This window comes from Pempheris klunzingeri, chromosome 17, assembly GCF_042242105.1.
Source record: "Pempheris klunzingeri isolate RE-2024b chromosome 17, fPemKlu1.hap1, whole genome shotgun sequence".
Lineage (NCBI taxonomy): Eukaryota > Metazoa > Chordata > Actinopteri > Acropomatiformes > Pempheridae > Pempheris > Pempheris klunzingeri.
This window is the reverse complement of record NC_092028.1, coordinates 4128568-4154328: the sequence shown is the minus strand read 5'-3', so window position 1 is coordinate 4154328 and position 25761 is coordinate 4128568. Positions and strand designations below refer to the sequence as shown.

Sequence of the window (25761 nt, the reverse complement as noted above, 5' to 3'; positions counted from 1 at the left end):
GGCGGGAGGGGGCAGGGTGGTGAGGGGAAGAGGGGCAGTGGGGTGTTGATAGGAAATAGACGCCTTGCAGTCGGAATAAAGGCAAAGCGGCGCAACGTTTCCCGACATTTAGTTTAATCATCACAAAAACAATCTAAGTGCGTAAAATCCTATGATTGAATCTGTTAATTAGGCCTTCATCATTTACAGGGTGATTGGCACCTCCCACCATGATGTGATAGCGGTGTGAGGCTATCCTGTACAGCCCTGAATCCATGAGAACAGGCTGTTTTTTCCCATTTAAGCCATTTATTTTTTAAGACAGCTATTCATTTCCCGTCCTAACACCCCGAGGATAATAAGCCTCCTGATTCAGCCGGAGTATTTTTCCTGATGGGTTCCGGAGCCGTAGAAAGAAGCCTGTTTCCTCCTGGATACAGCCCGTAATTACAATTCATGATGACACCCTTTTTTTCACATGAATGTATGAAACAGCGCCGCATCTTTTCCCACCTACAGGCCTGATAATTGTTCTGTGTTTGCGTGACGGCCGTTTTGTAGGCTGCTGAGGTAAAGCTACCATTCACGACTCATTTCCGTACATCATGCGCATTCATTTTCCCCATTATGACTGTGGACGCTCGGATACATAAAGCCGAGACGCGCACTGATGGATGAATTAGTCCAGACGCTGAGGATCAGAGTATCGCGATGCCAGTCAGTGGAAGAGACAGCAGTGCTGCAATAGCGAGGCTTATTCTTTCTTTGAGGTCTGGGAAGAAACGCCTGAGAAAGGTGCATGCACTGTGTGTGTGTGTGTGTGTGTGTGTGTGTGTGTGTGTGTGTGTGTGTGTGTGTGTGTGTGGATCAGATGAATGATGATGAGAGATCACAACCTGGTGGCCAGACATGCTTCATGATAGACATGATGTGTTGTGGGAGTGTCCACAGTCCATCAGGTTTAACACATTATTCACAGGTTTGCCTCAAAATGTCCACTTCCTGTCTTCCTCTCTCTCCAGGTTCGTCTGCCATCTCAGTGAAGCCCAGGCCAGGGGTCAGAGGTCGCCCACCAAACCTGCACTTCTCCCTCTCACCCCTGCACCCCACCCCATCCCCCATCACCAAAACCCTCTGGCCCTGTCACCCCACGCTGTTCCCTCCGACCACTGGAACTTATATCCTCCTCACCCACGCTTCTGTCACGCACTAATTCACAAAACCGCCCCCCCTCCCCCAGCACCTGTTTCTTGCCCGTCACCCAATCAGCTTGAGGGGAAAGACTCCTAACCGACAAAGTCACTGTTTGATGACGTTCACCAGACGTTGAGCCCAAGTGTCCCACACAGCTTCTCAGATAACGCCTCTCACACCCAGGCCTCAGGATGATGTGCGAGGTGATGCCCACCATCTCGGAGGACGGGCGCGGCGGTGGAGGGGGCGGCTCGTCTTCCCCGGCTGGGGGTGGAGGAGGGATGGGCGGAGGGATGGGAGGCATGGGGGGCTACGGCAGCCGGGATCCCCGTGGTGGCAGCGGCGGCGATGAGGGGGGCAGCACGGGCAACCTGGAGTCCCTGATGGTGAACATGCTGACGGAGAGGGAGAGGCTGCTGGAGAGCCTGAGGGAGACCCAGGACAGCCTGGGGACGGCGCACCTACGCCTGCGAGAGCTGGGTCACGAGAAGGAGTCACTCCAGAGGCAGCTGTCCATCGCCCTGCCACAGGTATGATGACTGGGGGGGGGGGGCTGCTGACACACACACATGACAGCCGACACACTGTTTTAGTGCTGTATCAGAGCTGTGGTGGAAACACTTCCATCCTTCCACTCACGTCAGCCTCCCCATCCTGTCCACTGTTTTTACACCTGAATCAACACGGGTAATATTTGTATTTGGCTTTGTCAAGGTCAGACTGAAGGTGTGAATGAAGGAAGGTTTTGTTACATCAATAAGTTACATATGCAGTTAGCTAACTGACAAGTTCAATCACATCTATAGGTATAGACAAGTGTGTGTGTCCCAGAATTCAGTTTTTACTCTGACCAAAGGAACAGCTCACCGTCACCTGTCTGTTCCATCTTGTGTCCCGGTGCAATGCATGTTGGATTCAGAGGAGCAATAATCACATGAGCTGTGTGAGATGAGATGATTCTGTAGCTTTAGCTTTAGCTTTAGTAGTTTGAGAGAAGGTTGAGATGAAACAAACAGGAGTACTGGTGAGAAGGTTTGTCGATCTGTATGCTGGCTTGTGGATGTGTAGTTTAGGTGAGAACAGTTACTTTGATTTCAGGTGGATTCAAATATAGTTTGGGATTGTGCATACAGTCTTAACTGCATCTCAGGTTGTGTGTCAGAATCAGTTGTAATGAAGGTAAGCATGAAGTCTGTTATGAAAAGGGGAAAACAGGCGTGCTGAGCTGAAAGTCTTCAAACAATACAGAGTATGTATTGTGTGCCTTACATGACCTAATCTGCACAGCAGAGTCAAGTTTCAGTATTGTGAGTGAGCCATGCTGGCCAATAAGAGCACAAGTCCTTTAAAATAAATAAATAAAGACACACGGTAGAAGAATACCAGAAATAACTTGTTCAACAATTGAGAGCAGGAGTGTTTGTTTACTTTCTGTATACAAAAGCATCACAACCAAAATAGAAAAAAATACTTCATTACAAGTAGAAATGCTGCATTCAAAATGTGGCTTCAGTAAAAGTAAACAGGTATTCTCAGTACAATACACTCTTGTACTGTATCAACAGCACTCATAGTGAAAATGGCTCCTCTCTCAGTGTTGAATTATTGATGTGTTAACCTGTAAGCAGGATTTGAATGTTGTTGCCGGTCCAGGTGGCGCTGAAGCTGCTTGACTGTGCTGCTGGAGAGTTTAAGCACAACAACACAGATGAAAACCTCACATCTCCAAACATCATCACCTTTCTCTTCTCTCGTTAAAACTCTTCAGGGAAGGCTGCCGGTTTGTCACCCTGACGCTAAAATACGGCTGGATAGCTAGCTGACTAGTTACAATTTTGGTGAAATTCTCTGCTTCATGACACTGGGAGAGCATTCAGTAAACACGACTACTGACTTTAGTTGTTGGTAAGTTGTGAGTAATTGATTTAAACTGAAGCTGCCTAAAACGTTGCCCCTGTTTGTGCCCCTTTGTACAAATGTTACATTCAAGTCATCATCTGATTTTCCACTAAAAATATACATCCTGTGATCTATAAAGAACAGATTTTCTTCTTACCATTTCCATAAAAAATATATTCCATCTGTTGCCTGAAAAAAAACATTGCCGACTGTGTTTGCTATCCAGGTAGCTGGAGATGATGCACGCCCTCACTCGTTTTGTAGAATAAAACAAAACATCACATTATTTTGTGTGAAAATATCAAATATTTGAATGTAGCTCCGATATCTTAATACATGCTATAGTATAAATTTGTATAAATTGTTCAAAGAGATATGTAATTTCAGGGTACCGTCTTTGTTTGGATCAGGAAACATGGTCACAATTTGAGACACAAGCCAGAAATAATATTTAATGGCACAACTGATGGAATATTTTTTAATCCAGATGGTTGGAAGTATCTTCAAGGATGTTAGAAATACTCGCAGAGCGGTGGTGAGTGTTGCTGGATGACCTTCTGGGTTTTTCAAAGATGATTATACATTTCTCAGAAAATTGGTTGCTCAGAATGTAATGGTGACACACGGGAGGCACAAACCGGGGCTACCTAAAACCTGGAGATGATGGCGAAATGTTGCGTTTGCCCCTGTGGTACAGAAGCCAATTATCATATTATCCCACATCCCGGTGCTCGAGAGCTAATCGTTTTGTAATTCCACTCAACATACAAGGGCTCCATCTCTATTTTCAGGCAGGAGTCATTGTTGGATGCCTCAGGCAGCGATGATGCCTCCCTCATTGTTAGTACCTATTTTTCTCTGTCGCTATGCCTGAAAAATCAAAATGGAATAACAGATGTAGCTGTGCTGCACATTCTAACAGAGAGTGACTGGACATTAAAGGGCCATATTACCTCACTGAGAGGAGATCAATATGGTGCGAACATCTGCAGAAACGCACGCACAGATAGAGGAACACACGGGGTGCTGCGATACATTCTACAGTAGATGAGTTCACTGAGTTCGTCTGTGTGTGTAGACGTTGCCAAGAGAGAAAAATAGGAGAGAGGGATGGGGAGAGCGATGGCATTGCACAGAAAGAGAGAAAACCTGGTGATATGAAACACACAGAGACTAACAAATCAGGCCCATTTGCATATTGCTGCATACTAATAAGGTGGCTTCAAGAGTCTGTTTTAGATATCGTGTATCATGACAGGGGGAGATTGAAATGGATGAACGGGGAGAGTGGCAGGATTGAGATGGGAGAGGGTGGAAAATGAAAAGTGGAAGAGGTGAATGCCAGCGCAGTTGGGGAACAGAATGATTTGCATCATGCATCTCACCAAAATGATGGCGACCGAAAGAGACAGAGAGGAATCTAGAAAGTGTCTGGTATCGGTGGTCCATCTCACTCCATCTTTTACATGAATTAATCCCAGAATTATGATATCCTTTGGGCCCAGAACTTACCATCTGCACACAGCAATTTCCTCCATGATCCTTCCCCCTCTTCCATCTTTTCAAATAAGCTTCCTCTTTTCACTCCTTTCTCCAGCCACCCCTATTTCAGCCCAGTGAGCACATCAGCTGAGGAGCTTGTTATAGGCTGTACATGCTGTACTTTTTAAACGCATTTTGGCTGGAGGAGGGTGTGAGGTAAGGCGCCTATTTGCTGCCGTGTGGGTAAACTGATCACTGTTAACACAGGGCAAAGATAACAGCAGCGCCGTGCACGCATCAGTGCCCTTTAATGGCTCGTTTGCATAAGCATTTTTGAAAACACACATGATTTGGCGCGCACGTGGTCGACGGCGGTCGCGTGTCACACATGAGCAGAGTCGAAACCAGAGGACGATCAGTGCACGGATGAGCGGCTGCAGTACAGTATGTGTACACAGTCGTGTGTATGATCGTGTTTTACTTCGCCGAGAGGTGTTCAGCGGAGTGTGATTACAGAAACAAAGACGTCATCTCTGCAAAGTAGATGATCAGCACTGAAAGTTCAGTCCAAGGGGCCTGAACTTGATTAAGCCACTCACCCTCTCTTTGTTGATTTGTTGCCATGGATACCATTTGTTTGACTAAAGGCAACAGATTTTAATCATAACTACCTCGTAGCTGACCTCACATTATATGTAATTGGATGAAATTGCACAAAATCACAACAATTCAACTGGACTGCTGCTATTTGGAAGTAGAAGACATTTCACTGCACTGGCCTAATTCCAGCCACTCTCATGCTTGTTTAACCTCCAGGCATTTGTTTTAACGATGGGCAAGCACACAGACAGTCATGGTTATTGCGCAATTAAACCAATTTCAGGTGCGACACGTGCAATAAACCTGGTTGTTAGATTTTATATCAAGGCCTGGTTTAAGACTCCCAGTGGCCATTAACTGTGAGCACTGTGGTAGATATGGCAAAGATTATACTGTATGTACTGTTGGGCTGGTTTTTAGTGAGCCCCTCAGCCAAAATGTAGCTGCATGTCTGTGCAGGTTTGTTTAATGCAATGAAATTCAGTGAGGTTGACTGTGTGAGTTGGCGAGTGAAATCAAGATTTGTGAAATTGTTCACTGCTGTAAATTATGCTGTGTGGGCAAAATGGAAAATATTGGCAGTAAACGTGACAGTCTTGTTTTTATGTTTAGTGGTGTGTGTTTCTCGCCAGCCAAAGTTAGAGGAGGTAACCTCATGCTGAGATATTTCCAGTCCAGTTACCATGGAGTCACTGATCATGACATCATTTAATGGTTAAACTGTTGAAAAACTATAAGTGTTTTACTCACAGTACAGATCCAATGCAATGCAGCCACAAGACGTAGGACATGGAAACCTTCACTTCCCTGCTAGCTTGTTACTAATCCCCCCTCCTTTAAAACCAGCCAGCTAAGCCAAGTTTGTGCCTGCTGTCTGAAGGAATTCTGAGAAAGTCAATTCAAGATGAAGAACACAGGGCAGGTTTTGGGAAGTGGAAAAGTAGAGCGCTTCATTCTAAAATAATTTGTTGATGCATTGAACCTTAGAGTTTGATGGGTGTGCTTGTGTGTGTGTGTGTGTGTGTGTGTGTGTGTGTGTGTGTGTGTGTGTGTGTGTGTGTGTGTGGTCATAACCTCATGCAGCAGCAGTATTGAGTCACTAACAGCACCCTCTTGTGACCCTGCAGGAGTTTGCAGTGCTGACCAAAGAGCTCAACCTCTGCCGGGAACAGCTGCTGGAGAGAGAGGAGGAGATAGCAGAGCTGAAGGCAGAGAGGAACAACACACGAGTCAGTGCACTTATAAGTCTACGCTGAGTGTCTGCTCAGCTTCATGCTCATGTATTTATTTGGTTGTTAATTAAAGTTCTGGTCTGATTTTGTTGGAGTGCATTCTTTATATAACAGACAAGAGTTACACTGTGGAGAGGGTTTTATTGTATGTGAACCACATGTATTTCCAGCTGCTGCTTGAACATCTGGAGTGCCTGGTGTCCCGTCACGAGCGCAGCCTGAGGATGACCGTGGTGAAGAGGCAGGCCCAGTCTCCAGCCGGGGTCTCCAGCGAGGTGGAGGTCCTAAAAGCTCTTAAGTCCCTATTCGAGCACCACAAAGCTCTGGATGAGAAGGTGAGGGAAAGGCTACGTGTGGCTCTGGAGCGAGTGGCGGCCCTGGAGGAAGAGCTGCAGTCCTCCTCTCAAGAGGTGAGTCTGTGTTCCTGCACTCCATGTTGTGCTTTTTCCCGCAGGTTTCAATGAATTAGTGGTGGCGTCTCTCCTGACCATTCTCCTCTGGGTTATTTTAGGTCGTGTCTTTAAGGGAGCAAATCAAGCGACGGCAGCAAGGACTAGACAACGGCAAAGAGGTAATGGACGACATTTCTTCTACAATTTCCGTAAACATAGATGCTTCATAAAAGAACTTGAAACATCAAAGTCAAATCACATTTCTCCAGTTGAGATGAGGAAGCACCCCTGTGGTGCTTTCTGAGTGACAAATTCAGTGCTAGAGAAAATCACACAAGTGTCTGAATTCATGATCTCCGCACCATTAATGTCTATCCAAAGTGTCATGTTAATTTGATGTTTGTTTAGATATTTCACCAAGGTTCTGGACCAACCAACAGATAGACCAACTAAAAAATAATTTTGCTTACAGGGAGGGCAGGTGATTTCCTATTAAAGTCAGTACATTACATGTAAAATACAAAATGCTGCATAATTTCTTCCTCAGTCACCAACTTGAGTGCTGATCAGACTGCCAACAGCTATTGCCTCTGCTATAGTGCAGTATATTCTTAGATCAGTAATGTTGCGATATGGCTGGCAGCCATCAGCACTCAGCTCAGTCCTATTGAGTGGCACTCCAGACGTCCACAGAGGAAGAAGTTATGCACCAGCTTGGGTTTTGGATGGGTTGTAACGACCTTAATGGAATTGTCCCGTAATCCATCAGAGTAAGATGTGTTTTTGTAACTTTATTGTTACTGTTTGGTTGCTGAGAAATTCACCATCAATCCAGGTTGGTCCATATCTTTCACTTTTTCTCATGAGAGTACCTAATAAGGGATGAATGAGTGAGTTCACTGAGATAACATTCAAGAACTATGAAACTGTATGAAACTTTATCACAACCTCTATGGTTAAAGAACTTGCTTCCATAATTTTCATGAAAATCCAAGTGGAGTTTGGCCACTTAGTTATCATTAGATTAGAGACACACCATTAGAGTTTTTTCTCCAAAACAAAGTACCGGCTAAAAATGTGTTTTCAAATCCAAAAATGTGAAGTGATTCATACTGATCACAGGTTTACCAAATATATCATGAAGTATGTTGCACCATTAATTACAGTAAATCTTTTCTCTTCATTCAGCGCCTTCCCAACGGACCGTCCTCCATCTTGGACGACGCAGACATCGACAGGCAGAGAGAGGGCGAGATCGAGCGACAGAGGTCAGAGCTGGGACAGCTCAAAGAGAGACTGGCCCTCATGTGCAGACAGGTACTTGATTCACAGACACTCTTATGGTCTAATGCTTTCACCAAAACAAACAAAATATCAGAAGCCGGAAATGGTATGGGACAGAAAAGGATGTGCGCTCGCTCAGCCTTGTATCCCACACTGTCACTTCCCGTAAGGTTGGGGAGATCGAGGAGCAGCTGACGTCCGCCAGGCGGGAGCTGGCCCGATCGGAGGAGGCCAACCAGAAACTACAGAGGGATGTGAAAGAGGTGAGTCTCGTCGAGCTGTTGACAGACAATAAACCGCCTTTATGTGTGTCTGTCTCAGTGAGAGAGTCTGTTTTGCTCATACTCACAGAAATATGTAACAGTTTGCTATGGTAACAAAGCTATTTGCCTACTTGGCAGCAGCGGCTATTACTGCCCTGTAGCCATGGTGACAGTGCCGTCTGTAGAGTTGCAGGCGTTTTCACATGGATGCGGCCCTCATAAGACTTTTGGAGCGTATTCGGATGAGAGGTAGCCGAGACAGTTTACTCAGCAAACCTTTTTGCCCACATGTCTGCTCCACATCTAACTGTTTCTCCTCACTTGCTGCTCTTTTATCTTCCCCCTGTCTTCCTCATTCTCCCCCTCTTCCTCTCTTGAACTTGTGTAACTGCATAAGTAGGTGCTTCTGAAATCTGTCAACAACAACTATTAACCAGTCATTATCATTCTTCAGCTAATGGTTGTTCACGCTCAGTGAATTCCCTTTGATCAACACCTACTTGTAAACTTGACATTTGGCCCATCCTGCTTTCTCTGTCTGGCCTTCTTTCTTTTCTTTTTGGTCTTCTTCATTGGAATCTTTATATGCGCCTTTTTCCCCTCAATTCTTCCAGGCACTCTGTCAACGGGAAGACATGGAAGAGAGAATCACCACATTAGAACGCAGGTTTGTGTTCTTTTACCACCGTGTCGATGAACTCTCGCTGCCCTGCTCCGTCTACCCGCCCGTTTGCCCTTGTTTGCAGGTACCTGAGCGCCCAGAGGGAGGCGACGTCTCTCCACGACATAAAAGATAAACTGGAGAACGAGTTGGCCAGCAAAGACTCGCTCTACAGACAGGTGGGAAAAGTCTCTTTCATCCCAGTGTGTTCCTGTTTCTGTTGTTGATTGGCAGCTTGGCCACATTTCACCATGGCACACAGAGAGCGTCAGCAATGCATTTTCCTTTCCTCATGTCAATCATGTCTGCTGCCCTCGGCAATCTGCACCCGTGCTCCGAGTTTCAACTCGGCTCCCTCTCGTCCTGTCTTCTTGCAGAGCGAGGAGAAGAACCGGCAGCTCCAGGAGCGTCTGGATGATGCCAAACAGAAGCTGCAGCAAACTCTGCAGAGAGCCGAGACGCTGCCTGAGATCGAGGCCCAGCTCGCCCAGAGAGTGGCAGCACTCAACAAGGTGTGTGGGTGTGCGAGTGTGTGTGCGGCTGCCCCCCTACCAACCCTGTTGGTGCATTTTTGAGCTCACTGGTTTGGTGTCACGGTTTTTATCCCCACACAGTTTTATGCAATTAAATTAAAACAGCAACATTTTCACCAGACAGCAGCAATATGTGCATACAATGGTACACAAATCTATGCTCCTGTGCACAGACACAATTGCATTAGTGTGTGTGTGGGCATGTGTTGGCATGTAGGGGCATGGAAGCTGGTGCTGGCATGAATATATATATATGAATATTATGTGTGAATTCATGTATGAGTTAAATGGAATATGGGATGTCAAATGACAGATGAATACCAAATAATTTAAGCAAGCGGTGCCAGAAATTCATAAACAAATAATGATGAAATAAAGATGAAAGCCAGCTCAGGGCACAGAGTCAGCTCACATGTTTCATCCTTGGGCATTCAACACGTCAAGAACTGTATTCCGTGCAAGTTCTTCATGACTGACTGATTTAATTGCTCATATGTTAACCTCTAGCATTCCTGTAAACACAATTTTCCCTCATGCCAAAACAAACTTACAGTCACTCTCCTCCCAGTAGCCAAACCTCTCAAATTACTACACTGACTTACATGTTCAGGCAAGTTGGTCCTCCATGGAAGGATAAGATTAATGCCTTGTAAACAAACCTTCCTCTTTCACTGTGAGCTGTAAGGCATGTAACTAATTGGTAGATTCTGTCAACAAGCTGTTTTCTTTGTGTTGACTTGTAATAGTGTCGCAGCATGGTTCACACTGTAACCCTGCTCATTTGCTCTCCAATCATTCAGGCAGAGGAGCGTCATGGTAACTTTGAGGAGCGACTGCGACAGATGGAGGCGCAACTGGAGGAGAAGAACCAGGAGCTACAGAGGGTGAGTCATGCTTGCTTTTCCATCTCCCTTTCTCTTTCTCTGTTTTCGTCCTCCCCCTCTTCCATGCCATTCCTTTTGTCTTGACTTTACGCAGCACAAAGGCGCACTAATTTTCTAAACCCTCTATTTGACCGTGCACATTCAGATAGAAATCTTTGTCTCCCGCTTTCAGTCAAGCAGAATGCTTCTTATTAACTCTCCTCCCACCCTCCCTCCTTTTCTTCTTGTAGTCATTTTTTCTTCTCTTGCGCTCTCTCACCCATCTTGCTCTCTCTCCCCCTCAGGCGAGGCAGAGGGAGAGGATGAACGATGAACACAACAAGCGTCTCTCAGACACGGTGGACAAGCTCCTGTCAGAGTCCAACGAGAGGCTGCAGCTCCATCTGAAGGAGAGAATGGCTGCCCTGGAAGAAAAGGTGACCTGCTCAGGCTAAAGCGAGAGTGTGCAACATCTCTTGTGGTCTGAACCTTGTAAAACTGTCTCATAGCCCTAATCAAGACCCTAAAGATGTTTCCCTTTCCCCCAAATAAACTCCTGGTGTCAAGTATGTTCGCTCACCTCTCTGCCCTCCAGGAAGTGACCAGTTTGAACTTGAGTAAATTCCAAAACAGTCTCTCAAACAGCAGTGAATCCTACATCCAGAACAATGGTGGGAAGCCACTAAGAACACTGACCTAAAGTGCTGTACCTAAGTGCACTTCCGATGTACTTTTACTATACTTGAGTATTTTAATTTCAAGCTACGTTATACTTGTATTCCAATTCATTTCAGAGGGCAAATTACAAATGGAGAAACTAAAATTCTACATACAAAACTTATAATCACTTCCTACAATATAAGGTGACAGTGTGGCACTGCTACTTTTGCAAAAGTACAGGATCTGAATGATGAGCAAAAACTGTGTCAAACATCAAGGAGCACTAACTTTTCACTGTTCTCTTCTTCCTCATGTTTTTTGTGTTTTCTCCAGCTTACTTTAGTGCATAATCAGCACTTTATTAGCACTTTCTACCTCTTTTTTTAACCTATTTTTAATCACCGGAAGCGTTTTCTGAGCAGTCGGCATCGCAAAAGGAGCATGTTTACTGTACATTGCAGTGATTAGTTTGCATCAGGAAAATTTACTACAACACAGAACAGACTAATTTGAAAATAGTCTTAAACCACTGTACCCATTTGGCTAAAAAACAAAAACTGTCTGGATTAGTGAACATTGCTGTGCTGGACGTAGTGTGCTGATGTCTTCTTACAGGATTTTATGGATATTTCCCTTCACTGTATTTGGAGCAAAGTTCAAACAACTTCAATGCAACTTCAAATAACTCAATCACACTTTCAAACCATTTCGCTAACTTTGCTGTCTAATATGAACAAATATCATTGAAAATATACTGTTGTTTTACAATAATAAAGCTTTTCATTCTTCCATTTCCAGAATGCCCTATCTGAGGAACTATCTAACATGAAGAAACTCCAGGATGATCTCCTGGCAAACAAGGTGACTGTGCCCCTAGACTTCTTTCTTAGCTGAAGCATGTAGACATATGCTCCTTTTTTCTACAACTGCTCTTTTCCACTCCCAGGACCAGCTGATAGCCGAGCTGGAAAGGCTTCAGCTGGAGTTAGATCAGCTGAGAGCGAGGCCCGGGGGCTCTTATTCCAGGTTGGTGCCATTCAGACATCCGCACCACAGAAAGAGTGAAACTCTAACCATTATTCTGAGACCCCAGTGTGCCCGACTGTAAAGATGCCAGTGTTGTGTCTCTAATCTTGTCAGATACTGTAGATAAATCACTCCACATTGGAGGTGTTTAACACTGTCAGCACTCTTAGGGCTAAAACAGTGTTGATATGTATGCACACTCTCACTGACTGTGAACACACCTACATGATCCAACACTTTAAATTGTCAATTTTTCATCTGTACATGTTGACACTTGTCTTTTTGCCTTCTGTAAAGCTGTTAATGGGAATATGAAGCAGTTTTTGCACATGTTGAGAAGTAAAATCACCAGTTTTCTACAGATTTCTTCAGATACTTCTTGACATATCGTCTCTTTAGCTTGCTCTTTTTTGCTCTTTTTAGCTTTGTTCTGTTTTTTTCTTTGTTCTAATATTTCTACTATATATATTTTAGTTTTGGTTTTATTAGCTGTGTTGCTTGTCGTGTGTTTTTCTCTGTACCTGCAGGGATGATTACCATTTAATTTTACCTCATAACATCATCTCTATTTCCAGTCGCTCTCTGCCAGGTAGCGCTCTGGAGTTGAGGTATTCCCACGGGGGCGGGTCCCTCCCAACGGGCTCCACCACTCACCTGGATCCCTTTGGTAATGCGTCCACCGGGGGCGTGGTCAGGCGGAGTCACCGGGCCCGATGGAGCTCCGCCCGGGAGGACTCTACCAAGGTGAGAATCCCTAAGATCCAGCCTAAAGTCCCAGATTTATCTTTATCCATCTGCATCTTTTTTCTACCTGACGCAGCACAAGACTCTACTCCCTCACTTATGTTTTTGATTGTTATGTAATGTTATTGATTGTTGTATACCTCCTAGAAGCACTTGTTACTTTTCTGTTAAAAAAACAAAAATGGTAAAATATCAAATAATATGTTATACTATAACAACAGGAAGTGTGGGGGGGCATTTTCCCCGAATAGTCGTAAACTCCCAATTTTCACATCGATCTTTGTTACAATAAAATCAGTTTTGTGGTTATCTTCCCACAGTGTAGTAGTTAAGTTTGAGAGGGGTTCAATAACCAACTCTAAGAGGTACAAGAATGTGGAAAAATCTTAATGATGTTTGGTCTAGTTTTGGCATTAATTAACCACATCTATCGCTTGTAGGTTTTATACTAATATTACATTCATCTTGATTTTTGACTTACTTATTGAAGGGAACTATGAAAATACATAACATAATGTAAATGGTCTGTATTTGTATAGCGCCTTTCTAGTTATTTCAACTACTCAAAGCGCTTTACATGACATCCTCATTCACCCATTCACACATCAATCATACAGGAGAAATGTAATTTGGAGGAGACTATTCTTTCATACTCATTCACACTCTGAAGCAATGCTTCAGGAGCAAGTTGGGGTTCAGTGTCTTGCTCAAGGACACTTCGACATGTTGACCCATAGGAGCTGGGGATCGAACCCCTGCCCTTCTGATTGAGGGACGACCCACTCTACCACTGAGCCACAGCCGCCATTTAATTTAACATTTAACATTTAATTTTTACAATAAGACTTTCACCACTGACCACCACTGTCAACATTTGTTATAGCCACACTGTGCTTGAGCTAAATGCTAATCCATCCAGATATTTCAGTACGGACCAAAGTGGACTGGCCAATAGGTTGACATTGCCTTACCTACAAAACTGATTTAGTCTTCAAACAGAGGTGAGTGGTGAGCATTTGTGGAGGGAATCATTTGATTAATGAGTAATAAGTCCTCTTTCTTGGTCTCTTTGTGCAGTACCCAGACTGGGAGAGCGGGGCTCTACTGGGGACCGGGTTCGAGCCGGGCTTGGATGTAGGCTGCTCCGACGACGATGACGATGGGGAGCCTAGGTTTGGCTCCGAGTTGCTGTCCCCCAGTGGACAGACTGACGTGCAGACCCTGGCCATCATGCTGCAGGAACAGCTGGAGGCCATCAATAAGGAGATCAAGTAAGGAAGGGTGGCAGCTGGGAGGGAGGAAACACCTCTCATAATGCGAGAAGACAAATGTGATTATTTTCATTGTAGCGAACTATTCCTTTAAGTCTATCCTGTCTATCTGCTTTGTGTTTTATGAACAGCACATTAATACAGCATTTTAACTTAATTATATTATATTAAACAAAACCAGACTGATCCAGGAGGAGAAGGAGAACACGGAGTTGCGGGCTGAAGAGATCGAGAGCCGGGTCAGCGTGGCTCTGGACAGTCCACCCATCCCTCCGTCCTCCCTGGGGAGAGACAGCACAGGACGGGGCTTCATCCCCTCGTCCATCACATCCTCCACCCTGGCCTCCCCCTCTCCCCCCAGCTCTGGACACTCCACCCCTCGCCTGCCTCACTCCCCAGCCCGTGAGACTGATAGACAGGTACCACTGGAATGAGGAAATAAACCAGCTTTATCCCACCTCTGTATCTACCTTCCTGTTTATGCAAACAGCCCCTCAAGGCAGTGAGTCATGTAAATAAAGCATAAGGAAATCATGCAGACAGGGTCAGAGAAGTTAGCAGCATGTTAGATTGAGCAAGACTGATTCAAGTAACTTGTGGGCTGGTATGGTGGTTGGTGCCAGGCACACTGGTTCCAGCATTTTTCTGAAACGGGCAGATGGATTACAAAAGATGGAGCAACAAACGATAAACATGCAGTCAGTGGTGATTGTGAAAGTGGTAATACTAATGTGAGAGTTCTGAATAGAATGGTAGGAATGAAGAAAGAAGAAAGTTATGGTTAAGTTGGCACTCATGTGATGGTAGAATTGGATTATGGCTATTATATTGAAGTGGCTGTGCTTATTATACAGGAGTTATTTATACAGGAGTTTCTGCAGAGCCAAGTAAACATCATGTGAATGCTACAGTGTACCCAAACTGGCACTAACATTGGCATGATCAATTAATTTGATAAATAATGGAAAAGAAATACAATCAATTACAGTGTTGCAATCAATTTGTCTGCAGCTCATTAATACTTGTTTTCTAAAGTCTTAACATCAGTAAGTGGGATAAAACTCTCTGAGGCAGGATTAAAGGAATAGTTTGGCATTTTGGGAAATACAAATGTATCTGCTTTCTGGCAGTTAAATGAGCAGACTGAAAGCACTCTCATGACTGTGAGTTAAGTATGAAGCTACAACCAGCAGTGAGTTAGCTTAAAGCAGGGACGCACGGTTGTCTGTGTTTTTTTACACGTGTTGTTTAACACATAAGGCGTCCACCGCCAAAACTTCAGTGGTTATTGACCAGTCGTTCAGTGTGTAGTCTTGTGTATGTATGCAGTCATGAGATTTATTCCTTCCTGACTGTCAAAGATTGAAAATCTGTGAAATTTGGTGGAAGCCATCTTCATGCCTACTTTCTCCAGTCTTTGCAGGCTTCAGCTAGGCTTCAGGTTTGTCCCAAGGGAGGCAGTAACCTCCTGAATTCTGGCACATACCCCAACATAAAACAGAAACAGTGCCTTTAGTACGGATTAAGCAAATTATATACAATTGACTTTGGATGGTGGATTTCCTCTAGACAGAGCCAGAGTACCTGTCTCCCCCTGTTTTCTCTTCTTGTGTTAAAGCTAAGCTAGCCAGCTCTATGAAAGTTTAATAATTGCAATCATTTTCTCACATCTCTTAATTGAAATAATAATGTGTCCATCAGGATAATGTGCTATTATTGTAAGACTATCCAAGAACATGACAATGACTTAAGTTCACACCTTAGATCTCAACCCAAGTGTGACATTTTATTAGAATTATGAGATTTTTGCAGCCTAGATTTGTCTGAACAGTTTGTCTGCTTAGCAGTAATAAAGTATAATCTAAAGTGGTTCAGGTGTCAGTGATTCAGCTGTTCTGGAGAAAGAAATGGCTCCTAAGCTAGCTGGGTGTTCCATCAAAGTTGCACACTATGAGACATATTTGTTGTTTTCATGGCTCTTCTTGTTTCAGAACAACAAAGACGATGATCGGTCCCTCGCCCTCCTTGACTCTACGCCTCCGTCCACTCCTCGTGCACTGCGTTTGGACAGGATGACCCTCACCCATCCAGGAGCAATGCTTGACGACCCCCGGGAGTTTCGCAGGTAAGGCAGCCGCACATTTAATATATCAAATTCAATAGTTTAATCTTTATTCTGCTTTTTCCCCTTAGTAATTTCTTTTGTCCCTTCCAGTCTCTCAGCAGATGGCAGCAGCTCCAACAGCAGCCAAGATTCTCTCCACAAGTCCAGTAAGAAGAAAAGCATCAAGTCTTCCATCGGTCGGCTTTTTGGAAAGAAGGAGAAAGGAAGGATGGGCCAACCGGGGCGGGATGGATCTGCTTCTCTTGGTAAACAGATGGAGGATAAGGGAGGGATAACACTGACTGTATATCAGTAATCCACAGTCAGTATTTTCATTTAAACATATCTGGCCTACAGATTCGGGGTATTCATATCTATATTTACTTTCTTATGGCCTTTGACCTTACTTTGTCTCTTTCAGCATCTACACCCTCTGAAGATCTGGCGTCTGGAGACCCAATGGGGATGAACAAGACCGGGACGCTGGGTCCAGCAGATAAAGACCGCCGTAGCAAGAAGAAGTTCGTGAATTATGTCTCCTCTTTCGTTTAGATTGGGTTCTCAGATTAATATTTCTATCTCTCACGTGAATGACACCAAATAAGACTCACATATCTCTTCCTCTTCTCACCAGACATGAGCTACTGGAAGAAGCGTGTCGCCAAGGACTTCCCTTTGCATCTTGGGATGGACCCACCGTTGTATCTTGGTTGGAGGTACTGTACAATCACAAGAACAAAATTTGTATCCATATCATGTTTTTCCTCATGTTTGCTCCATTATTTAACATGTTGTCCGCCTCCCTCCAGCTGTGGGTGGGAATGCCAGCCTGGTACGTCGCAGCCTGTCGTGCCAACGTCAAAAGCGGCGCCATTATGGCCAACCTGTCGGACACAGAGATCCAGAGGGAGATCGGCATCAGCAACCCGCTTCACCGCCTCAAACTACGACTGGCCATTCAGGAGATGGTGTCCCTCACCAGCCCCTCTGCCCCGGCCAGCACTCGCTCTGTGAGATTCTGTCACTGCACATACATTTAAAACACTCATTCACTGTAAAGAAAAAAAAACAGAAGTTGCAACCACAAATATGTTTTTATGTCATAAACAAAGTCTAGACGTTTTCCCTGGAGGATTCAAGGTCTAATTGGACAACGCCAAGACCTTTAACACCTTTGTATATCGATTTAAGCATTCATCAGGATGTTGATACCTGTTTAATAGCTAATTGAGGCCTATTCTCCATGCTGAGAATAGGCTCTTTGCTGACAAATGCTGCATTTATATCAGCAGTATGTAATACATGTTGCACCAGATGTTTGTAGTGTTGAGATTAGTTGAAATGTTAATGATCCCTGTTAAAAAGTAAGTGATAGAATATGATACCAGCTAGTGATGATATCAAACACATAGCAGATTTTGTTAAGTGGAAAGTATTGTGGGAGTGGAAGTTCTTGAGAGAAAGAAAAAAAACAGATGCAGGAAAATGTTAAATAAAAAGATATTATAAGGCCGTAAAATGTATCGTGCATGTGATATATGTCAAAAACAATGAAAATATATATGCATTTTCCACAGGAGAATGATAATAAACTTCCCTGACGCTGATAAACGTCCACCTATTTCGCCTAGAGATAAAACTTGGCAACAAAAGCTACATTGGGCCAGATTCTTCCCTCTCACACAGCCCCAAAGATAAACCAGATGTTGAAAAGTGCAGTAAAACTATTGCATGCACACCCATGCATTTGTACATTGCTGCTTTTGATGTCTCCTGTTCCAAGAAAGATAAAGTCATGAATAACCAAAACCATCTACTACGACGAATTTTTGGAGTGTGGAACGAATGCCAAATTTTGGTTTGGCTTGGCTTTCCCAAGTCTTTGCTTGGCTTCAAATTTATTTACAACAGGAATCATAATAATGGGATGAAATGTTGAAAATGGTCAGTCGCACAATTCTGCTCAACAGATTTAACAGAATGATCCTAACAGTTCATATAAACTGTTTGAACCTGAATCATCGAAATCACCATGGCAATGAGAAAGCAGTCTGCTGTTGTAGTTAACTGACATCTTGTGATGTGGCTTTTTATTTGGCACAGCAACAATGTAGAAGCATTAAGTCAGTACTTTAGGCAGGGAAGGCGATGTTTGGTGCGTTTTTATCTCACAGCTTCACATTTCTCTCGTTCCCATGACCACAGTCGACCAGTAACGTGTGGATGACCCACGCTGAGATGGAGTCTCTGAACGCTGCCACCAAGCCTCCGGTTAGTGCTCCTGCTGTCGTGTCTCTGTCTGACAAACCCTCTTATGTTTTTCATGATTATTTTGCTCAGTTTTGAATTATTTTAGTGTCTTGTCTGGTCTGAATCATGTTGATGAGTCTCTCCCCTCCCCCTCTTCCTCTCACTGTCTGTCTCTATCCCTCTTTTTAAATTTCTACCTCTTTATATCTATTTCTTTGTGGGCCCAGGCCATAGTGTTGAGCATCTTCTTCTTTCCCTCTGGTTGCTGTTTCAGTGTGAACTGCTTCCAACTAATTACCCGTTCACTAACACACTATTCGTCCCTTTTGTCCTCCTCTCCTGCTGCTGCTGCTGCTGCTGCTTCTCCCTCCACCTCTGCTTCTCCTCCATCATCTCTCCATCCGTCCAACCTGCTCTTGACCCCTGCTCCCCTTCCCCCTGCCACCTCCACCTCTCTCTCCCTGGCTCTGTCTCTCTCTGTCTGCCTCTCCTCCTCTTTCGGCGCTCCAGGAGCTAAAAGAGTTCAGCTGGGATCAGGTAAGGATGAACTGCGCCTCTTGAAAAATCAGAATTAACACAACATGATGCATATTTGTCAGGAATGTTATCTCTAATGAGGCTAACTACAGTGAGTCATGAGCTGCTAGCTTGCAACACCGTCAGATATCAAGCCGAGCATGAATCAGCGTTGATCATCTGTGGTTGTCCCCTCCAGATACTGGCCTATGGCGATATGAATCATGAGTGGGTGGGCAACGACTGGCTGCCCAGCTTGGGCCTGCCACAGTATCGCAGCTATTTCATGGAGTCCCTGGTGGATGCCCGCATGTTGGACCACCTGACCAAGAAGGAGCTGAGAGGACAGCTCAAAATGGTGGACAGCTTCCACAGGTAGAGCTCGGCTTCTGCGTGTCTGCTCCCGCCTCTTTTACTGCCGCAACTCATACAACTCAAGCTCCTTTGTCACGTTCATTCTTTTGTGTTGACTCTCTGTCTCTGTGTGGCATGTCAAATATGAAGGTGTTAAAAGACACGTAGGGAATGCTCCTGTTGTTCACAGTCACACTGATCAGGTGTGTGTCTCCAGGCCCTGTTTAAATTCCCCTTTTGAGAGAGTCGAGAGGTCAAAGGTGTTGGATTGAGTTAATGTTTTCTGAATTCAAGTGAGAGTGGAAACACGCCCTCAGTTAACCTGCTTCAAACTACTCACCCTCTGGTTCTTTGACCTCTCCCAGGGTCAGTTTGCATTACGGCATCATGTGCCTGAAGCGTCTTAATTATGATCGCAAGGAGCTGGAAAGGAGGAGAGAGGAGAGCGCCCACCAGAACAAAGGTGAGCTCTTGTTTTCTCTGCCATCTCAACATTCATGCCTCATATGTGGGATGGTATTGTACATTTCTTTGACCCTATCCACCCAACTAATTCCTCTATTCATTCTGCACTATTGTCAGAATGCAGAAAGCATGCCTTAGTGATTACTATATGAACCCTTGAATATACATCCAGGTTAATTATTTACACGATTATTTCTATCAACCCATAATGTATCTTTTTTTGTACACCAGTATCCTGCCCACATAGACTTGGATAAGCCACTTATCTTTATGACCATAACTTCTTAACATTACACTGCAAATAACTTCCTAACACAGCTCAAGTTTTTTATTACCAACCACCCAGAAGAACTCATGAGAAATGAAGGGCATTTTACTAAAAAGTGTATCCCTTAAATCATCCTATAATGAGCAATAAAACATGAAATGTACTTCACCTTCAAACTGAAGCCTTTTCTCTTCAGTGAGCATTAACTCTGCCCTCAGAGCTAATGGTGGTGAACCTGACTTTAACTGTGAACAGGGTGAAAGTCTTCAAGTACCAAACATCAATGCACCACCCTTACTTAGAAATCTGAGCATTGCGAATATTACTCTGTGACCTGTTTAGAAAAAATAAAAGATAGACCAGTCATACGAAATATCCAAATTGAAGATCTTTCTAGTTAGAATAAAACTACATTTAAGTACAGGATCCTGAATCCTGACGTCCTGACTTTTTGTAGCACTGATCCCAACACTCTACCCGCTGAATACACTAGAACACTAATATGCTTCTTCAAAGAAAACAAAACCTTCATACTGACATTGGTCAGTACAAGCACTGTTGAACCAAGATTAAAAGTAATTGCTTGTTGCTACTGTAGCCTATAAAATGTGCCTTTTATCCTGATTTACCACAAGTCTCCACCTCCAGCACCATTCACCCACAACATAAGCATCTGTGCATCTTTTTCATGCTCTGCAATAAAGATTACATCATCTGCATAAAGTTATATACCAAAAAACAAGTCATCAACTTTTACCTCTAGCTCATAAGATTTAATTTGAACACCAAATTGTACTCATATTTTACTATATGATTAATAGTCACAGTTGCAATGCCATTTGCTTTACTACTTTTAACAAGGTCTCTTTAAAGTATATTGACGTAAAAATAGGAAAGAAATTGCTTCCCAAACTTCACTTTGGCATATGAAATAAAGTAGACAGAAAACCTAAAAGAAGACCCACAAACTTAACAATGGCAAACAAAAATTGATTTGATTCCCTGGGAGCTGTTTGGACCACCCTTTCGTTATTGCCGCTCACTTGGAAGAGATTATAAGCCAAAGATTTCCAGTGCAATTTGGCTGCATAATGATTATATAAATGTCAACACACTCTGCCATTAAACAAGGCTAAATCTCTCACTCTCCCACTGCTGTGGCTTGGGATACATATGGTATACATTTACTGTTGGTTCATCTTGGCTGATTTCCTAAGTGAAGAAATTTGTCAGTCTAAGTAGTTGATGATAAGGTTGACCTGTGTGTGGTCCATGTTAGAGATTAGTAAAGCAGGAACATTTCACTCTTTTTCTTTATCACTCAACAATTTTTCAAAGGGAATTTAACCGCTTCAGAAGAGCATTAATAATCCCTATAAGACCTGCATGTTTCATCAAGCTTGGTCAGGAAGTGACCAATATATTAAGAAACCTGATCTCTCTTATAAAAACAGCAAGACAGCTTTCTGTTTGCAGATGATTGCCTCTGTTCACCTTCTCCTTTCCTCCCAGATGTGATGGTGTGGTCCAATGACCGTGTGATGTGCTGGGTGCAGACCCTTGGTCTGAAGGAGTATGCTGACAACCTCCGTGAGAGTGGCGTCCATGGGGCTCTGCTAGCTTTAGATGACACCTTTGACTACACTGACCTGGCCCTGCTTCTGCAGATCCCCAATCAGAACACGCAGGTAATGGACAAGTTGTCAAAAGTTGTCTACCTCTACTTGAAAAATCCAGAATCTATGGTTATGTAGTTTTTTTTCAGAAAGTTTAACTGGTGAACAAAAGGTATCTGCTAGTTCATTGAAAACTTACTTACTCACTATTTCTTGATGTGATGTCAAAAAAACATGCTCATACATGCTATACTGAGATTTAAAGTAAAGGCAGAGAAGATTTCCCGCTTTAGCAGATTCGTTTCAAAACGTACTTGAAGTGTCAAACTCTGCACATACATCATCCTGCACAGTGAATGTCAAACACCCAAGTGAAGTAGCAATAAGCAAAACACATTTTACCACTGGCCGATATCTTGCAATTTGACCATTTTCCTTGCAGAGCAAAGGCTTCTTTAATAGCAGTTTCAGTCATGAGTGGAGCTTTTATTCACTTGAGTATCTATTGTCTTTTGTCAGACCTTAGTGATACAGATGTTAATAAGTGGTCGATATCTGCAGGTCTGATTCTTTAGAGTTACTAGACTGAACTGGTTTAAAGCACGCATGAACTAACGAGTCCAAATGAATCTTAAAGCTCTACATCATCTCTCTCCTGCAGGCCAGACAGCTCCTGGAGCAAGAGTACAACTCCCTAATCTCCATGGGCACAGAGAGACGACCTGATGAGGTCAGCATGCTAATCAGCTAGAAGTTATAAAAATAAATAGAAGTTTAATGGATTGTCTGAGCAGCCATGTTTTTGTTCACACACTCTGGCAGGATGGGACTAAGACGTTCACCCGCTCGCCCTCCTGGAGGAAGATGTTTAGGGAGAAAGACCTTCGGGGTGTGACCTCTGACTCCGCCGAGACCCTGCCTGCTAACTTCCGTGCCTCAGCCATCTCCACGCCCTCCGTTACCCTGAGAAAAGTTCAGAGTGATGGTGAGTGCAACTCGTGACCTCTGACACTTTCGCTCTCATATTCACATTTGTTCTGTCCCTCTCAGCCCTCGAGGCACGTCTCAATTTAGACGATGTGTGAAAACCTGTTACTCTATATGGCATTACTCACATGACAAGCATGACAGGAATCAGGGCGAAAGGTTTGTGGCAGCTAGTTCACAAACCTAAGCCGGATTAGGTGGCTATTCTGTAGATCTACATGTACAAGATGTACGTCGTGATGTCTTGGAAATGAGCCTTGAACAGAAACATTTGTTTTCAGCCCGCATACGGTACATGTTAAATAAGCTGCTGCAAATGCAAAACTGGACTCACATGCACAGAGCAGTTGGTTGTTTTCATGCTACTCTGCCATTAGTTTAGCAGTGGGATATTCTGCCTCCTTTAGCAGGGAGGACTGGCAATAACAAGGAACAGACACTTCAAAGTACAGAGGAAGACTATAATTCTCATTCCACTTCTTAATAAGAATGCCTGTGGAAGGTCAGTGCTGTCACGATAATGACCCCGCCTGTGTCTGTCTCCTGGTCTCCAACACAGCCAACTCTGGCGCCCGGGGTGAATCTGCCTCAGTGAGGACGTACTCCTGTTGAGGGGCTGAGGTGAGAAGCGTTACCCACTAATTTAACTGTTTTGTAGTGTTTCCTCCAAGTGGGGTTTTATCTGTGTTATGAGACAAGACCGTTTCCTTAAGCATCCAAGATGGCTTGCAGATGTGCCTAGTGCATTTCCTTGGGTTCTTTTCTGGTGTAATGGATTGTTTTGAGGGATTTTAGTAGTTCCCCTTCGGTCTTTAAGTGGTGGGTTTGGTTGGTGGGGATTTAGGCAGAGTTGAGGTAAGGTCATGGAAGCAGTGACGTGGGAATAATGCTGTTTCTCTTCTCAGGGCACTGACTGGATTGGGACTAGAGGACCCTCTCGCTCATCCACGGAGAAAGAAGCAATGAATATAACCATTTAACTTTAAAATAAATCTATTGGTCTGACCATTCTGCAATAACAGAAGCAAAGGAATAAATGGGAAAATGACATGAAGAATGTATGAATGTATTTTCCGACCAGACTAGGAAGGTTGAATGGAATCAGCTGTTTTCTCTCTCTGTTTCTCTCTTCCTGTCATTCTGTCTTTGCTCTTTCTCTCTCAGTATGACTGTGCTGTGGGGTTAATAAAGGACAACACCGGTATTGGTTAGGTTTGTGCCGGTCACGCAGGTTTCCCCTCTCTTCATTCCTGTCGGAGTCTGCACACAGTCAGCAAAGTTGGCAATATCAGGGCTCATTTTCCTACCTTCAGAGGAAACCACTTGCTGCCATTTATTCTCTTACAGTTTGAAAATGGCTAAACGTGTCGCCTTATAACTTCTGCTCAACAACAGGTGTTTTCAGTGAAAGCTAGGGCAGAAGTTAACCTCACCGTAAAGTTTAGATCATAAAAACAAGAGGAATGACCGGAAGGATGTTAAATGATTGAGGGATGGACATAAAACCGGCTATAACTCTAAACAACACCACTGTTTTCCTTTCTACTCGTGAGTCAACTGGTGTCCAGTGTCAGCCATCGTGGCTCTATTGTTGGCTTCTATGGTCCCATCAGGGCTGTTTAAGTGTCCCCAATTGGTCGGAGTGGTGAAGTAAAACACGTCCGAATTCAGACCTCTGTTTAGCTCCAGCCACATCAGAGGGACCCTCCTCGTGCTTTGTCTATTGGCACCTTGAAAGCCGATAGGCTGAGTAATCTCTTTTGAAGGGACCCCATTATAGAGATCAAAGGCACAGAGGTGGATGGGACAGGGTGGAGCGGGGCCACAGAGGCATTGTGTTCGGTGATTTCATGATGTCGATGGCAGGAAATCCATACAGTTAGTGCTGCTACCACTTTGTAAAAAGGTGTACTTTACAAGGAGTTTGTGAGTCTACTTTATCAATGTTTAAGAGGCAGATTTTTCCCATGAGGCTCAGTTTGCACGTCTGAGGGAGTCCTACTCAGCCTGTGAAAACAGTTGACTTCTGTGTTGCTGGAGGAGTTTCCAAAATTTGAAAAATTAACCTTCATGTTGTCATAGTGATATCAACAGGGAACTCTTTCAAATAGACTTTGAAAGAGGTCGCCATTCAGGAGACGCAAGGTTTAATGAAAGGCGCTCTTGAGTTGCATTATGGGAAATGCAGGATCAGGCATATTTGGAGCTTCACCCATACTAAAAACTAGAAGTCTGCTGTTGTTAGCTATTTAATGAATCATTTATTAATGCATTATAAATCAGTGAAATAAGTTTTGAGTTGTCAAGTTGTGAAAAAGACTTGTGTTTTTATATCTTTAATTCTTTGGAAGGACCCCACCCCAACATCCTATTAACATTTATGACTACAGACTTCGTAGATAAGTACAGGGAACTTAATAATGAGCCATTACAACTGCAATATTAGTAATTATTAAAGGGTTCTTCCACTACAAAACCCTATCCTGTGTGTAGTTTAAAATGTTAGTAAGTTGTTAATAAATTGATTCTTACTAATGAATTAAAGACCGAGCTAAAGGCGAGACAAGGCAAGTTATGTGGAAGGAGAAAATGCAACAGCCAATGGATTTTTCACAACTTGTGACCCAAATTTTATTTTTAATAAGTCTTATTACTGACCTATAAATAGTTTACATACAACATGAAATTAACACAAAAATGCCATTATTTACAAACTGTAAACTTTTGGTGAAGTATGTATTATTAGAAAGTGGTTCCAAAGTGTTATATATATATATTATATATATTTACGGAGGCATGGCATTGAGATCAGACTTAAACTCAAATTCCTCACTAGCCCTCCATGATGTTGTCGTGCGGTGTATGACTTGTAGTCATCAGCTCAGGGTCTTGGGTAATCCTGATGATGGGAGAGGTGGCAGAGAGACAAAACAGTGACTCCCAGGGAGGAAAGGAAAAACTAAAACGATGGACAGAAGCCGGTCATTTTACTGCACACTCAAGCCATAACAGAAACCAAGAGCTCTCTGGGGGGGTGAGATCATAGAGAGGCAGGAAGAGAGGGCAGGCCTGAGGAAGCCCAGGAAACAAAACCTTTAGCCTCTGTGTTTACGATGCA

At 43.7% G+C, this 25761-nt stretch overlaps 1 protein-coding gene across 1 annotated transcript; it reads left to right on the top strand.

The window, feature by feature from the left end:
* The first annotated feature begins 1364 nt into the window (after nt 1–1364).
* ppfia3 (PTPRF interacting protein alpha 3) lies at nt 1365–23649 on the top strand. Its single transcript, XM_070847386.1, has 30 exons — nt 1365–1703; nt 6282–6383; nt 6557–6796; nt 6898–6957; nt 7967–8095; nt 8233–8325; nt 8940–8992; nt 9072–9165; nt 9364–9498; nt 10320–10403; nt 10688–10819; nt 11841–11903; nt 11989–12068; nt 12644–12812; nt 13890–14083; nt 14265–14502; nt 16075–16208; nt 16299–16453; nt 16609–16708; nt 16822–16903; nt 16997–17197; nt 18393–18458; nt 18948–18974; nt 19153–19328; nt 19673–19770; nt 21553–21728; nt 22318–22386; nt 22479–22641; nt 23203–23264; nt 23549–23649. Exons 1-29 carry the CDS (start codon nt 1365–1367, stop codon nt 23253–23255), a joined length of 3705 nt encoding a protein of 1234 aa, XP_070703487.1. The 3' UTR covers nt 23256–23264; nt 23549–23649.
* The last annotated feature ends 2112 nt before the right edge of the window (nt 23650–25761 follow it).